Below are 16,257 nucleotides of genomic sequence, written 5' to 3'. Positions count from 1 at the left end.
GGAGTCTGCATGTTCCCCCCGTGTCTGCGTGGGTTTCCTCCGGGTGCTCTGGTTTCCTCCCACAAGTCCCGAAAGACATGCTTGTTAGGTAATTTGGACATTCTGAATTCTACCTCTGTGTACCCAAACAGGTGCCGGAGTGTGGCGATTAGGGGATTTTCACAGTAACTCCATTGCAGTGTTAATGTAAGTCTAACTTACAATAATAAAGATTATTATTAAGTTTAGCCCCCCCCCCCCCTCCCCCCCAGATGACTGTGAAATCCTCGCCAGCACTTTGAAATTGCAGAGTGCTGTTTGATCTGACTAGAAAGGCAAGTTTCACACGGTTTTCCTCGTCTGATCCATTACTCTGCAATATTTGGAAAATTCCACCCAAAGTGTTTTTTCAATAAGCAAATCGGTGGGATTCCTGCCAGCACTGATGGCACAATCCAGACCACAATTTTCAGGCACTTGAAAATGTTATTTTTCCCCACGTGAGAAACACCACACCTAAGGCATGAAGCGTCTGATTGGCCCACTCCAGGGTCATCTGAGCATTGCAATGAAGGGGGCACTACATTCAAACAGCTCCACGACGTTTGATCTCATTCAAGCCAGGAGGATGGCAGCTAGGAAACCAGCTCCTAGATTTACAAAGGGAATCCTCAGCCATTTGCTGGATGCTGTGGAGGAGAGATGGGCTGGAATATACCCTCGGGCTGGCAGAAGGCTCTCCTGCAAGGTGACGAATCCTGCCCAAGTGGCAGCATTGATCAGTGGCAGCAACTGAACCAAGAGGATGGAGCATGGTGCAGAAAAAAGATGAACGACCTTCACTGATCAGCCAGGGTAAGTTCTCCCTGTCTCCTCTCTGCACTTCCATCATCCCTGGAAAGTCACCTCAATTGCACATGCTGCCACCTCGCAGGGCCCAGGACACAACCTCCCACTAACATTCTCAAACCCCACCTCCCCCTCAGCACTCCTCATCAGAATCTCTCCTTGCTTAGGCACAGTGCCCACCTCTGCATCGACCTCTGACCCACCAGGCATCCAGCTCACATTATACCCATTTGTGTTTCGATAGGAAAAGCTCACCCACAACCTCCGCGAACGAGAGAAAATGGGCCATGGGATGCCTGAGCTTATGATCCTGACTCCATGTGTGAAGAGAGCCATGGAGCTCACATGGGAGGAGCAGGAATGGGTATGTGCTGAAAGCGAGTTTGGCCTGCAAGGGAAAAGAGGAGCCACTGCACCTTCACCCAGATGACTAGTCTCAAGTGAGTTCTGTGTAGTCCAAACCCTTGACCAAGCCATGTACAAAGACCATGTCCCTTGCCTTGAAGGAACATCAGCCGAAGAGCCTGGCCCATCAACCAGCAGTGTCCCATCTCCCAGCCTTGGCATCACCACAGAGGAGACCTCGGAGGAGGGCAAGGATGAAGCAACACAGCTATCAGCCGAAGCATCCACCATCACAGAGACACACCTCGGTGGGCAAACATTGCAGGCAGGCTTCTGGGTCACTATCTGGGTCACAGCTTCTGATGCACATCTGGTGGAGGCAGGAGCGTCCCAGGAATCAGAGAGTTGGAGGTCTGCTGGATTCCCGGATGCAGCTGTGCCCCAGCCAGGTGCTGTGCCTCTGGAAACATGTCCTTCAGCTGCTGGACATGCAAAGGCAGAGCTGGGAATATCAGGAGGGATTGTCAGCAACACTCCTGAGACTATGAGGCCTAATGGAGGAGTACCAAAGCCTTCTGTCACAGGAGTTGTTGCCAACGATGTGTGTGACCCAGGTCAACACTGTAATGGTGTCATCTGCAATGGAAAGCCTGGGGCAAGAGCTCAGATCCATGATGGGAAAACTCCGAACCATGGCTCAGCAGGGCTTCAACTGCATGGTTCAGACAATGACCGGCCTCCAGGACTGGCAGCACCAGATGATAGTGAGGCTTCTGAAGCTCACCCCAGCTGCCCCTCCATCCCATGGTCCATGAGCATCTGGAAGGAGGTGGATTCACTGGAGCACATCCTGGTGCTTTCCACCCAGGAGACCCTGGGAGTGACCACCCAATCTGAAACCCCCCCTTCCTGAGACCAGCACACCTCAGACACGGGACAGAACAGGGTGACGTGGCAATACCAGTGCCACCCGAAAGTAACACAGGGTTAGGGTTAGGGTTAGGGTTAGGTCTCTGGTCTCCACACTGGTGTCATCAGCCAAGACCTCAAGCTACTTGTCCCCTCAAGCTACTCCTGTAGCCTGGGGTGACCTTTGAAGATGCCCTGGATCTGCAATTGCTCCCTGGAGAACGTGCACACACATACATAAACCTCATCTGGTGCTCAGAAACCAGCTGCACATGGAGGGAGTGGAGCCCATTCCTGGTTATGATGGGGTCTCCCTGATGCCATGGATGCACAGAATGACATGGGTACAGTCGATCACCTTCTGCACCTGTAACAGACCAGCTGTGGTGAATCCCATAACCCTCCTGTCTTGTTGGCCTGGTCCAGGTCAAAATGAATAAAGTCCAAAGCCTGTGTATCTAGTATATCCACGAACCCGTGTATGCACTCATGGGTGGATGCCTGTGAGATGCCGCACAGGTCACCCATGGATCTATGGAATGTTCCCATTGCGTAAAAGATGAGGGCTCCCATGACCTTCCTACACTACAGGGAGCAGGTGTCCTCCGCCGACAAGTGACGGCAAGTTGGCAACCGTGTGGCACAGGTACCGCACAGTGGGCCCCCTGCTCTCCTGCTGGATCTACTCTGGGATACACTGCACGTTGCTGCTGGAGTCTGTGCTCTTCCAGTATTGCAATAAGAAGAATAGCAGCTCCACTGGCTCCATAACCAATTTTGCTCGGTTATCTGTGAGTGAACAAGAGAAAAAGACAGTCAGATTGGTGTCGAAGCTGGATATCACCAGTACCTAGCCTGACCTATTGGCCCCTGGACCAGGAAGCAGTCAGCCCCTGACCTTCTCTGGCTGCTACTGTGCATCACAGCCTAGGAGCCCTCCCATCTTCATAACTGGCCCTGGCCTATGTCCTCACCCAGTTAGAGCTGCCTTTGGCCTCCCATGTGGTCTCTCATTCCTTATTCTCGGTATCACTTGGGGGTTCTGACAGGAGGTCTATGTGCTCACACATCCCTAATGGGCAAGGCCAACTGCGTGTGATGGGGGGACGTGGCTTCAGTCCCGACAGGGGATCAGGTACCAGGTTCAACTCTTCTGGTGCAACAAACATGTGCCGCCAAGTGGAATGGGTACAACACAAGCACGGGAACTGGATGTGGCCTTTTATTTCTCCATTTTGTTGTCAGAGAAAGGACACAGGAACGGGGACACAGTGCTAGGAAAAGCCAACACTGACCGCTTTGGGGGCTTTTAGATCCTTACTGGCAGGTATTGGGGTCCCACACAAGCAAGCCCAGTGCCTCACGATCCCATGTACCCAAGCGTTTAACCTTGAGCCCATTAGTTCCATTCCTTGACTTTGAGACTGGGGCAGCTGACATTGCTAAGGGTTAACTCTCCATGACCGAATAGTTGGATGAACATGAGTCTGAGGAATGTTAGAGGGCACTGTTGCTTTCTGCTTCAGGGATGGGCAAACCTAATGGCAACCTTTCTTACTCGGGAAGCATCTTTCTGAGATCTGATTTGCTGTTATGCCTCTACACTGAAAATGCTTGGACAGCCACTCCAGAGTTTTTGGCACTGCACCATGTACCTGGTCCCGTTTACAAAAAGCAGTAGTAGTTCATGCCAGCATGACGTCACGCCAGGTGGGTGGGAAGATTTAATGAGGGCCGAAGATGCAACGTTAAACACACTAAGTACATTCAAACTCAGGCACATCAGGTTTGCACCCCCTTCCTGGACATGAAGTTGGTCGTATCATCGGGGAGGACCCAGGAAGATCGCATTACGAAATCTCACCGGTGCAAGTCCCATTTTTGGCCTCTCGCGATTTGTGCTAGTGGATAACGCAGCCGCTAAATCGCATCCCATGACCTTATCCTGGGCATAATTCTGGTAAATCTCCTTTTCGCTCTCTTCAAGGCATGACATCCTTCCACATTTGCCAGAATTGCACACAATACCGTAGCTGAGGCCTTAACCAGTGTTTTATAAGGTGTTCATTATAACGTATTTTTGCATCCTATTCCTCTGTTTATCAAGCCCAAGATAACATCTGCATTTTTAACAGTCTCCGTAACTAATTCTGCCACCTCCAAAACCTGGGGGGTGGGGAACACAACACAATGAAACAGGTGAGAGGATAATGGGTGGAGACCCTGCCATCTCCGCAGCTAATCCCCAATTCAGTCCATGACGGAAAAGCTCGTGGGACACTCCTCCACTAACTCAGGCTGTGAAATGGCCACATAATGCCCAGGGAATGACCTCTGGCCTGCCGTCACAGGTATTCATCTAGTGGCAGCCAGGAGAATCGTTGTGCAGGAATCCTGAACAGTAAACTCTGTCAGGGCTGCTGATGGGCTTCCGGTGAGTGGGGGAGAGGGGGGTTGGGGGGTTCCTTAATTCAAAGGCACTCCCTCGGTATTACCAGCTGCAATCACCACCTCCCCAGTGGTACTTCCGAGCAACAAAGAGCTGTGGTCCTCTGATAGCTTGGCAGCTCTTGGCAGCGGGATCAGCACCTGCAGGGTCCTTGTGTGGCTGGCCTGACCGAAAAGTGTTGCCACAGGGCTCTCGGCAGCTCTCCAGCCAGCGGGCGAGACCCCTGTAACCTAAATCCCACCCATTGTCTGTGTATGCACTCTTCAATCTCCCTGTTCCTGAGCCTTCTTTAAAAAAAACAACAAATTAATTTATTCACCAGAGGCCTCGGCATCACAGTTCTGCTCGCCTTTGCTTTAGCGATAAATTGACCAGTGAGAAAGCTTCAAATTGGTGTGCAGCAGGAGTGAGGGAGGGGTGAGAAATATCTGTTAGTGCTAAATATTTCTTCATATACCTGCCTGTTATATAGTGCCACATGTCTTCAGTTAACCCTGTCAGTATTATTCATTAACCTTTCTTTTCACTCCACAGGATTTAGAAAAGCTTTTTGACATTTATGGTATAAAGGTATGTAGATGGTTTACTATCACAGAATAAGAATACTTAACAACTTGGGCAGCACGGTAGCATGGTGGTTAGCATAAATGCTTCACAGCTCCAGGGTCCCAGGTTCGGTTCCCGGCTGGGTCACTGTCTGTGCGGAGTCTGCACGTCCTCCCCGTGTGTGCGTGGGTTTCCTCCGGGTGCTCCGGTTTCCTCCCACAGTCCAAAGATGTGCGGGTTAGGTGGATTGGCCATGCTAAATTGCCCGTAGTGTCCTTAAAAAAAGTAAGGTTAGGGGGAGGGGTTGTTGGATTACGGGTATAGGGTGGATACGTGGGGTTGAGTAGGGTGATCATTGCTCGGCACAACATCGAGGGCCGAAGGGCCTGTTCTGTGCTGTACTGTTCTAATTCTAATTCTAACTACCGTAACTATTTCAGTGGTATATCCATTATCTGGTTGGAACACAAACATTGACAGTCAGTAAACCTTAGGTTAAGAATAAAATCAAAGTTCAATTGCCCAGATTTATGAAGAGGAATGTGAAGTAGATTTTGCTCTTGGCCTATTTTTAACAGAAGATAGGTCGCTCATTAACTCGTCAAACTATCTGATCAAAGGACCCAGCATTGGGAGGGGGCTCAAAGGTTCTGAGAAAATCATATTTGACTCAGAACATTTTTCTCGCCTCGGAAGTTGCCGGCCTGCTGAGTGCTTCCAACACTGTCTGAGCGGAATTCTCCCAAAAACTACTAAGGATGCGATCTACCTGCCATGTCCCACCAGAACCAGGGTGCGATGTGGCCAGTAGATTCCGGGAGTGACTCCCCCCAGGATTCCCGACGCCATTTACGCACAATGGGCGGGATCCAGTCGGGTACAGCTAAGTGAGTTCAAGAACCCACTCAGCCATGCTTGCACCTGATCAAGCGGCTGCCCGGCATTTACCAGCCTCCCTGCGGAGACCTCAGCCGGGTGCCACTCAGTACTGGTCCTCAGTTGTGGGGACCTGGGCGGGGTCTGCCAGAGGTTGAGAGGCCCTCTGGGCAGGGAGGCACCCTGGCATTGCTGGTGTCAGTGCCAACTAAACACCCTGACACTCTCACCTGAGTGTCAGCTCGGCACTGCCACGTGCCTGAGTTAAACTTCCAGGCTGGCAGGGGCAGTGCCAGGGTGTCAGGCTGGCATATTTCCTGTGCCGAGGATCGGGCCTGTAGTTTCCCTGCCCGTGTGAGGTGGGGTGTGGGGGGGTGGAGGGGGTTCCTTACAGGTGAGTTGGGGCACTGGGGGGTCTGGGGGTTGTGTCAGAGGGTCGAGAGATTGGGACGCCATTTACAAATGCATCCCGATCTCATCCTGCACTGAGCTGAGCTCATTAGTTGCAGGAAATGCCGCTGGGTGTGGCCTCAGGAGAGGGAGAGGTGGAGGGGTTCCCCACTGGAGCACTGAAACAAAGAGTGCCGATAGAAAGCGGTGTTGTTCCTGGCGCTAAAAATGCCGGGAACGACCCTGCTAATCCCCCCCAGAATGGACCCTTTTTCAAAAAGTTAGATCGCACCCTAAGTGCCATCTTCAGTGTGAAATACAGTGCGATTCCCGTCGGGCAGATGGGGGCGATCCTGAATGCAATCCACACACACTTAGTCATTTTTTTTGTGGGGGGGGGTCAAGTTGTGCTCTTTTTAAAGGGCACCCCAATCTCAGAGTGAAGTGAGCCATCCCCCCCCTCCTCCCCAAGGATATTGTGATCCCTCACAGACAAGGGGAGCATCCAACCCTTCACCACGGAGGGGCAAACTCCCCCTCCCCGGCACCACTAAATGATCAGGTCACCCCCCTCCCCCACACCATGCAGGCATTAGGGTGACCAGACCACCCCCATCCCACCCCCAGTCAGAGGCATCATCCTTCTCCCCACTGCCCCACAAGAGAGATACACTCTGCTATGAGGCCACCAAACGCCGTGCCTCCTTCAGGTTGTGCCCCTTGGCAGTGCCAACCTGGCACTTCCCCAACCCTCTAACAGTTGCAACCTGGCAGTGCATCAGGGTGCCAGGTGGCATTGCCTGGTCACCCAGGGGCTTTATAGGTCTCCAATCTGCTCCACCCCCCACCCCCAGCCTGGCACCATCATAACATTTATCCAAAGAATTAAATGGTGGCTGCAGGAAGGACCTCATTGAGGAACCCTTGGACTTCAATCTGTGAATTCCTTAATGACTGAATTCCTCAGTACAGGCATGCTGTTCCAGCATTAGAGGATGAAAAGGACCCATTATTTTTAAAAAGCTGTTCAGAGCACATGGCCTTTATCGGAAGCACTTCACAGTTAATGGACCATGAACAGCTATAAAATAAAGCTAATCCCTCCTTTGAGATAGCCTGGACCTGTCAATCAGGAGGCTTGTGAAAGGTAATGGGCCATGAATTGAATGCAAACAATGTAGTTCAAAGCATTTAGACCATAAGACTGTAAGATATAGGAACAGAATGAGGCTATTTGGGCCAATGTGTCTGCTCTGCCATTCAATCTTGGCTGATATGTTTCCCATCCCGATTCTCCTGCCTTCTCCCTGTAACCCCCGATCCCCTTAATAATCAAGAACGTATCTATCTCTGTCATAAAGACACTCAGTAACTTGGTCTCCACAGCTTTTTGTGGCAATGCGTTCCACAGACTTGCCGCCATCTGGCAGAAGAAATTCTTCCTCATCCCCGTTTTAAAGGATCGACCTTTCAGTCTGAGGCTGTGATCCCGGGGTCTAGTGTCTCCTATTTATGGAAACATCTTTCACGTCCATTCTATGTAGGCCTCTCGGTATTCTGCAAGTTTCAATGAGATCCCCTGTCATCCTTCTGAACACCAACAAGTGCAGACCCAGAGTCCTCAACCCCTCCTCGCATGACAAGCCCTTCATTCCTGGGATTATTCTTGTGAAACTCCTCAGGAACCCCTCCAAGGTCAGCACATCCTTCCTTAGATATGGGGCCCTGACTAGAGCCTTATACATCAGCAGTACATGCCTGCTCTAGCCCCCTCGAAATTAATGCTGGCATTGCAATTGCCTTCCTAAATGCCAACTGAACCTACATATTAACCTGAAGGGAATCCAGACGTAGCATTCCTAAGTCTCTTTTTACTTCAGATTTTCAAACCCTTTCCCCATTTAGAAAATAGTCTATGCCTCTATTCTTCCCACTAAATTGCATAACCTCACACTTTTCCACATTGTATTCCATCTGTCCCTTCTTTGTCCACTGTCCTAGCCTGTCCAAGTCCTTCTACAGCCTCCCCTCTTCCTCAGCACTACCTGTCCCTCAACATATCTTTATATCATCTGCAAACTTTGCAACAATGCCCTCAGTTCCTTCTTCCAGATGCTTAATGTATATCGTGAATAGTTGTGGTCCCAACGTGACTACTGCAGAACACCACTAGCCACCAGCTGCCACCCTGAAAAAGACCCCTTTATCCTCACTCTTTGCAGTCAGCCAATCCTCTATCCATGCCGGTACCTTGTCCCCCAACACCATGGGCTCTCATCTTATTTAGCAGCCTCCAGTGAAAGGCCTTCTGGAAATCCAAATGGATCACATCCACTGAATCTCCTTTGTCTAACTTCCTTGTTACCTCCTCAAAGAATTCTAACAGAATTGTCTAGCGTGACCTCAGTGGCATCTCAGCAAGCCTAGAGGCTTTCAAAAGTTAAAGGGGAGTGAAATTGAATGTGAAAAAAGCACATTAAAGGTTTGCAACACATCAGAGAGAAGACTGCTAAGGTGACCAGGTGCGCACTGCCAAGCTGGCATTTTTTGTGCACATGCGATCAGGCAGGGGTGCCCCGGGTGTGTGTGTGTGGGGGGGGGGGTGGCGGGAACCCTTCCATAGTGTGTTCGGGCTGGGGGTCAGTTTCACTTCGGGGGTCATGGAGATCGGGATGCTACACTTGTCAATGGCATTTCCATTGAAGCCATCCCACTCAGGTGGGAAATCCACGGCTGGGGTTGCACTGCCAGCAGGAAAAGTGAATCTCAACAGTCGGAGAATTCCGGCCAAGTTTTAAAAAGAAATGTTGATCCCTATTTCATCAGCTGTCTTTCGTGAGAAATCACAAGGCTACCCACCTGTTCATGGAGACGAAGGCTACCACCTACTTAAGGCAATTTCAAATGGGCAATAAATGTAACCTTGCCAGCCTTTACAATGTCCTGAGCATAATGTTTTATATGTGGCTGTATCGGAGTAGACGTTCGGCCCCTCTCTGCAAGACCACTGGCAAAAGGTGAACCGGCAATTGTAAGAACTCACTCAGGTGGGACCTTGCATCTCAGATCTTAGTCTTGACCAGTGTACAAACCTTATTGGCACTGAATTTATTATTTTCTTCAAAGTGAAAAATACATTTTTGAATTAAAAAGCGAAACAAAACGCAAAGATTTTCATTTTTTTTTGTTTTCTTTATTATTACAATTAAGGGGCAATTTAGGCGGCAATCCACCTAACCTGCACATCCTTGGGTTGTGGGGTTGAGACCCACCCAGAAACGGGGAGAATGTGCAAACAAAATGCAAAGATTTTGTGACAGCATTTTGTGCATTTAGTGTAATGTAATCTGCGCTTGTGTAAGTTTATTTATATTCCACGTCTGGTCAATATTCCAGCCTATTGATTCCTGAAGCCATGAATTGATTAAATTTGATCTGTTTTGCAGCTGTCTCTTTTGAAGAAGTTAATCGATAAACTTCTTCAAAGTGGCGTGGAGGAAGTTCTGCAGCAGCTCTCGAGCTCCAAGAAAGAAAAGACCACAAGGAAAATCCAGGATTTAAAACATGTGGCTGAGTTAAAAGTGAGTGCAGATACGTTTTGTCTGAGGTATATGGTTATTAATAGGGTGAGGAGAGGTGCAGTCCCACTGTTTAGTATCCTGATTCCCACAATGCTCATCCTTCTCTTCAATATCCAGTAATCTCTGTAAATTCTCTCCAAAACCCATTATTCCCTGTGTAATCAGTCCAATACCCATTGTTCTCTATATTCACACCGATATCATTATTCTCTACATATTCACTCCAATACCCATTATTCTCTGCATATTCGTTCTAATGCCATGAAACGGCGGAGTCGGGATTCCTAATTGGGGGGAGAATGGAGGGTCGAATGGCAAACCCGTTGCACTGCTCTAATCCCCTGCCGGCAGCCTCAAGGCACTACCCTTCCCACTCTTGTCATAATTGACAGCTCTTTACCATATCGAAAGCAGCTAAGTGCTTTCTGCTGTGAAAAATAAGCTGCTTTTGATATGGTGAGGAATTGTCAATCATAGCAAGAAACATTGTGGTCAGCATCAAAGCAGGGTACTTGAGATGCATTCAAGCATGAAAGGAAAGATAGATCAACAATTCACCAAGCACCTGTCTCTGGAGCATTAAAACAGTCAACCACTGGGTCGTGCAATGTATTGCTGTGTGAAATTCAATGGAGGATTTTCATTTCGAAGGCTGTCAAGGGACTTGAAGCCCTTGAAGTAAACTTGGTTTTGGAGGAAGCCTCTGACATTTGTAACAGCTGCTGCTTTAAACACTTTTGTCTAAGGCAGCAGATGTTAGGGAAGGGTAAGTGAAAATGCACTGATTTTTCACTCTACTGCCTGGACTGCTCTTCAGTTTTTAGGCAGGATGACTGGTGGGGCGGGGTGGAGGGGGGGGATTCTAATGGGGCCCACTTATGGGGGAGGGTCTGCTAGGGGGGAGGGGGTCAGGTCACCCTCATGCATGCTTGCTATGGGGGGGGGGGGTGTTGACTGGTATTCCTGTGATGGGGGGATGCCTCTAGTTGTCAGTGCGGGGGTTCATAGGATTTGAATTGTGGAGGGGAGGGTGACCTGCCGCTGGACCTCGGTATCAGGCCACCTGATCAAAAAGGTGGCCCGCTACCAGGATTCTGACAGAATCCAGCAAGCTCTTCCCCATGCATACATTAGCATGGTAAAGGGAAGAGACTTGCACCTGCACACTGCTCCTAGTGCTAGTGGAGACCAATAGTGATTCTCCACTGGCGAGAAGTCTCCAAACGGAGAATCCAGGCCCATTCTTCTCTGTATATTCATTTTAATACTCATTATTCCTGCATATTCACTCCAATGCCCAATTTTTCCCCCTTGTTAGTAATTATCAAAATTACCCTTTTGCCAGTAGAATCAGACCCTTAATAACATCCTGCCAATGGCATTTTGTTCTCCCTTTTACACAGGTACAGGGCTCTTCTCTGAAGTATGATCTATCTAGCCAAACTCTACCTGAAATGGAAGGGATGGTAGAAGAACCCGATTCAGATACAGCAGATCCTGACCATCTGGGTGGAGCTCATTTGTACCAGAATGGAAACGTTTCATCACCTGGTAAAAAGCTGAAGGTAAGAAGAGAGTGGATGTGGGCAGGGTGTATCCTCTTGTCAGGTAATCTGGAACTAGGATTCACTGTTTAAAAATAAGAGGTCCCTCATTTAAGACAGAGGTGAAGATAAATCTTTTCTCTCAGAGGGTTCTGAATCTCTTCCTCAAAGGGCAGTGGAAGCAGAGCTTTCAAATATTTTTGAAAGTATATTTATCGACCAACAGGTACAAAGTCAAAAGTTACAAACAATTCCCCAATAAAAAATGCAAACTAAAACCTAAACACTGTAACTAAATCCCCTGAAAGCTGACAGTGTCTAGATCTTTAAAAAAGGAAATAAAAGGTTGCCATCTCAATTAGAACTTCTCCACTGACTCCCTGATGGTATATTTAATTTTTTTCTAAGTGCAGGAATGTCATTAAATTGCCCAGAAACATTGGGCGGGATGGGAGACCTCTAGCTAGAAATATTCGCCTCCGGGCCACTGTGACGCAAGGGCGACAACATCCATCCCTACCCCAGAGTGAAACGCCGGTGAATCTGAGATCCCAAATATGGCTACCAATGGACATGGGTCCAGAACCATCTGACAAACCTCTGATATAGTGTTGAAGAAGCAAACTGGGGCAGGACCAACACATATGTGTGTGGTTAGCTGGGGTGAGAAAACATGGATCACACTTATCCTCCACGTTTGGGAAAAGCCCACTCATCCTTGCCTTGGCCAAGTGCGTCCTGTGTAACACTTTGAACTGGATTAAACTCAACCAGGCACAAGAGGATGTGGAGTTAACCATGTAGAGGCCCTCCCTCCAAGCCTCATCAGTAAGCACAGAACCCAGCTCCCTCTCCCATCTCGCCCTCACCGCATCCAATGGGGTGCAATCCGAACAGAGAATATAGCCATATAGTTCTGAGATAGACCCCTCACAAGCTTGAGCCAAGGATAAAACCTTCCTCAGCAAGGAGGAGGGCAGGGCCAAAGGAAAGGAAGGAAAAATTTTACAGGAAAAGTCACAAATCTGAAAATAATGAGAGGCTAGAATTGGGAAACTGAAATTTGTCAACCAGACTTTATTGTCAAGGCAAACAAAAGTGGGGAAAGAGGACAGCCCTGTCTGATACCCCTATGAAGAGGAAGTATCTGAGTGCATAATGTCCATGTGAATACTGGCAGTTAGGAACATTATACAACAGACAAATCCAGGAGGAAAATTTATGTCCAAATCCAAATCGCCCAAGAATCTCAAATAGATATTCCCATTCCACCCGATCAAACACTTTTTCAACATCCAGAGATTCTATAACCTCAGGCTCGGGTGCTGGGGAAGGGGAAAGAATAACGTTTTTAAGGTGATGTAGATTGGCCGACAATTACCGGCCCTTCACAAAGCCTGTTTGATATTACGGAATTATAACTAGGCGGCAAAGCTCCAGCCAGAGCACCAGGACCTGAGCCAGCAGCTTAACGTCTGTGTTTAAAAGTGAGATGGGTCAGTGTGAACCACACTCAGCTGGGTCCTTGTGCTCCTTAAGAAGCAAAGAAATAGAGGCTTAAGTGAGGGTCGGAGGCAATGAACTCCGAGACAGTGGGTCATTAAACATTTCCAATATTAAGGGTAGGAGCTTGTCTGAGAATTTTTGTAAACCTCGACCAGGAAGCCATCAGGACCAGGGGCCTGACCAGATTGTATCAGCCCGTTACATTTTAAAATCTTGCCCGGGAGTAATGGGGAATCTAATTCACAGCTCTTGCCCACTTCAACAGTTGGGTTGTGCAGACCACCCAAGAAGTCAGTCATGGTCAATATATCTGCAGGGGTTTCTGACTTATATAGGTCGCAGTAATAAGATCTAAAAGCTGCGTTGACCTGGAGAGGGGTGGAAACAAGATTGCTGCCCTTATTGTGAATCTTTGGGATCTGACATGAGGCTGCTTTCCATTTGAGGTGATAAGCAAGAAGACAACTGGCCCTCTCCTCATGCTCATAAAAAGTACCCTGGAGCGTTGTAATTGACGCACTGCCTTACCAGAGGATACCAGCTTGAAGTGGATCTGTCATTTTTCCCTGTTTGCCAATAGCTCCAGAATAGGAGTAACAAGAAATTTAGGTTTGGAACGATCCAATTTAGGATCCAAAACATAGTTCAGGCCACCTTCTGAAATCAGCTGGGGCAAATCCATGTTGGGGAGAGAGATAAAAGAGAATTGATAACATTTGTGTCAGCCCAGTTAGGGGCATAAACGTTAACCATGAGTACCAGAGTGTTAACCAGGGAGCCACAGATAATAGTATAATGACCATTAGGGTCAGCTATAATCTGAGAGGAGGAGAATTAATCTTATTAATTAAAATTGTTGTTCCCCTGGTCTTGCCATTTAAACTGGAGTGAAAAACCTGCCCAAATCAGCCCTTACATAACCTGGTCTGGCCGTTGACACGCAAGTGGGCTTACTGCAAGAAAACAATATCAGAGTTTAGGCTCTTAAGATGGGCAAATGCCCTCGATCATTTTACTGGGCTCCTGAACATTCCAGGTAACCAAATGAATTGAGGGTTTCCCACCATCCCTTAATCAGGAGTCAGCCATTCCCAAAGAGAAATACCAAACAAGAGGCACTGAAAAGGTAAAAAAAAATCCATGCAAGACGGCCACTGAGCCAAGTCAGATGACTCGACAAAGGAGAACCCACAAACACCGTCAGCAAGCTCACACTAAAATCCCTCCCTCCCCCACCTCAACAACACCATATTGAAAAATTAAAAAGCAATACCCCACCGAAAAACCTAGTTCACAAAAACAATCTAACTTTACACTCTTAAGCTCATTCTCACAGATTGTTGTAAAGAGCTGCAGTAAACCCTCTTTCTCCATTTCCGTTAGCTAACCACTTTGTTAGCAGGGTGACTCCCGACTGAAAAGTAAAGCCTTATCTAGTTTACAATGCCACATTAGTGTTCAATGATCATGTGCAACAACAACAATGAAAAGAGCAAGAAAACAATAAACTGGTAATGAAAGAAAGGACCTGAGAGCAGAAAACCCTCAAATGTAACCAAAGGTGTTGTGAGGACTCCCAAATCCCAAACATGAAAAACATAAAATATGCGTGTCCATCCAGAGGGCCATAAAACACATTAAACATAGATTAAAAAGTGCCCAATTTGAGCTTTCGACCAGAGGAATCTTCAGCTTCCAGAATATCAAGAAAACGTTCCTTTTCCCCAACAGTCACCTGAAGGCGAGCCAGGTAAGCCATTCTGAATATGACTCTATTTCTATACAAAGTGGCTTTAACTCCATTGAAGGCATCTCTTTGTTTTGCCAGGTCTGCACTCAGATCTTGGTACAGCCTGATGGAGTGGCCCTCCCATTTGATACTTCAATGCTGTCTAGCCCAACGACTTGTTCCTTTTCCTTGAAGCTATGAAATTGTACGATAACCGCACAAAGCGGATTTCCAGATTGAGGCTTCGGTCGCAGAGAACAATGGGCCCAATCTAACTCTGGAGGGGATGCGAACGCACCCTCACCCACAATCTTGCAAAACATATTCAAAAAATATTCAGTAGGGTTACGGCTTTCAATCCCCTCCAGCAACTCCACAATGTAAATGTTCTTCCTCCTGAATCTATTTTCCAGGCCTCTGAGTTTGGTCTTCAATGACTTATTACATTTGACCACTGAAGTAAAATCGGCCTCTAAAGAGGTGATCCGATTGCTGTGGTCTGTTAATGCCGTCTCAACGCATTTAATTGTGGCTCCATGAGCTTGATGGTCTTATTCATGCATTCTAAGGCCAAACGAATGCGAGCCAAGGCCTCTCAATCAATCTTTTAAGATCTATCACCAAACTTTGACAGTTCGCTCACCAAAATGCAAGGTTTCAGAATGTTTGACAGATTTCAGCCTGAATCCTTCTTATTTTTGGCTCTTCTGGGCATCTCCGTAAGGTAGACGCTCTATTTCACTAAATTATGAGATTTCTAAATGATAAATGGTTTGTGGTGCCAGAAAAAGGGGGTAAAAAAAAAAAATCAGCTTTCCAGTGGGAGCACCTCATGCATGTCCTCCCCCTAAATTACTCCACCTGATTTCCAGTTTTGAATATTTTTAAGGCAGATCTAGATAGATTCTTGATTAACAAGAGGGCGAAAGGTTATCAGGGAGATGCAAGAAGGTAGGACTGAGGTTACAAGCCATGATCTTATGAGAAATATCTTAGGATTTGGATCTGACCAGCTATCCTTGACTACTAAGTGAGTTAGAGCACCATACCATAACAGTTGGTGATGCGGATTTCATTTTTGGCACAAAATTTAGGAAGTAATTGGCCGTCTTCATTGATCTTACCCCATCATGATCAAGAAGGCCAAGAGGGTGCTTACAAGAGTGAAATAAAAGTCCTAACCACTGATTTTCACAGGTGGGAAACACTAGCCAATGACAGAAGCAAATGTCTACGTATGTGTGTGACCATGGCAATAAGTGTCTACAGTGGCTTGGCAAGACAGCAATGCTGAAAACGCAGCAACCACAATGACCCCTGATAATGACCTCATATGTGATACCTTCCTCTCACAGATTGGTTTCTTCAGCTACCAGCAAAAGTGCAACATCTGGAACTATCCCATGTATTTGCGACACGCCCATCATCTGAGAGAGATGGAAGGATGACGACAATGCTACATAGCCCATTGGGTTTACCATCCTACGGATTTTGAAGTAGAATGGTTGAAAAGCAGCACCTCAGGCAGGCTGTGCTAAACAGACTCACCACCCC

The 16,257-nt window shown here is 47.7% G+C and overlaps 1 protein-coding gene across 1 annotated transcript in view; it reads left to right on the top strand.

Annotated features, from left to right (window-relative positions):
• LOC119973530 (collagen alpha-1(VII) chain-like) overlaps nucleotides 1-16,257 on the top strand; it is a 528,770-nt gene that overhangs the window by 313,409 nt on the left and 199,104 nt on the right. Inside the window, 3 exon segments of the mRNA XM_038811804.1 lie at nucleotides 5,066-5,101; nucleotides 9,790-9,924; nucleotides 11,328-11,489. Of these exon segments, the coding sequence (XP_038667732.1) occupies nucleotides 5,066-5,101; nucleotides 9,790-9,924; nucleotides 11,328-11,489 (333 nt within the window).

The sequence above is a fragment of the Scyliorhinus canicula genome, chromosome 11 (assembly GCF_902713615.1).
Source record: "Scyliorhinus canicula chromosome 11, sScyCan1.1, whole genome shotgun sequence".
In the NCBI taxonomy this organism is placed as follows: Eukaryota; Metazoa; Chordata; class Chondrichthyes; order Carcharhiniformes; family Scyliorhinidae; genus Scyliorhinus; species Scyliorhinus canicula.
The sequence above is the reverse complement of the archived record's forward strand: the minus strand, read 5'-3'. Positions and strand labels throughout refer to the sequence as shown.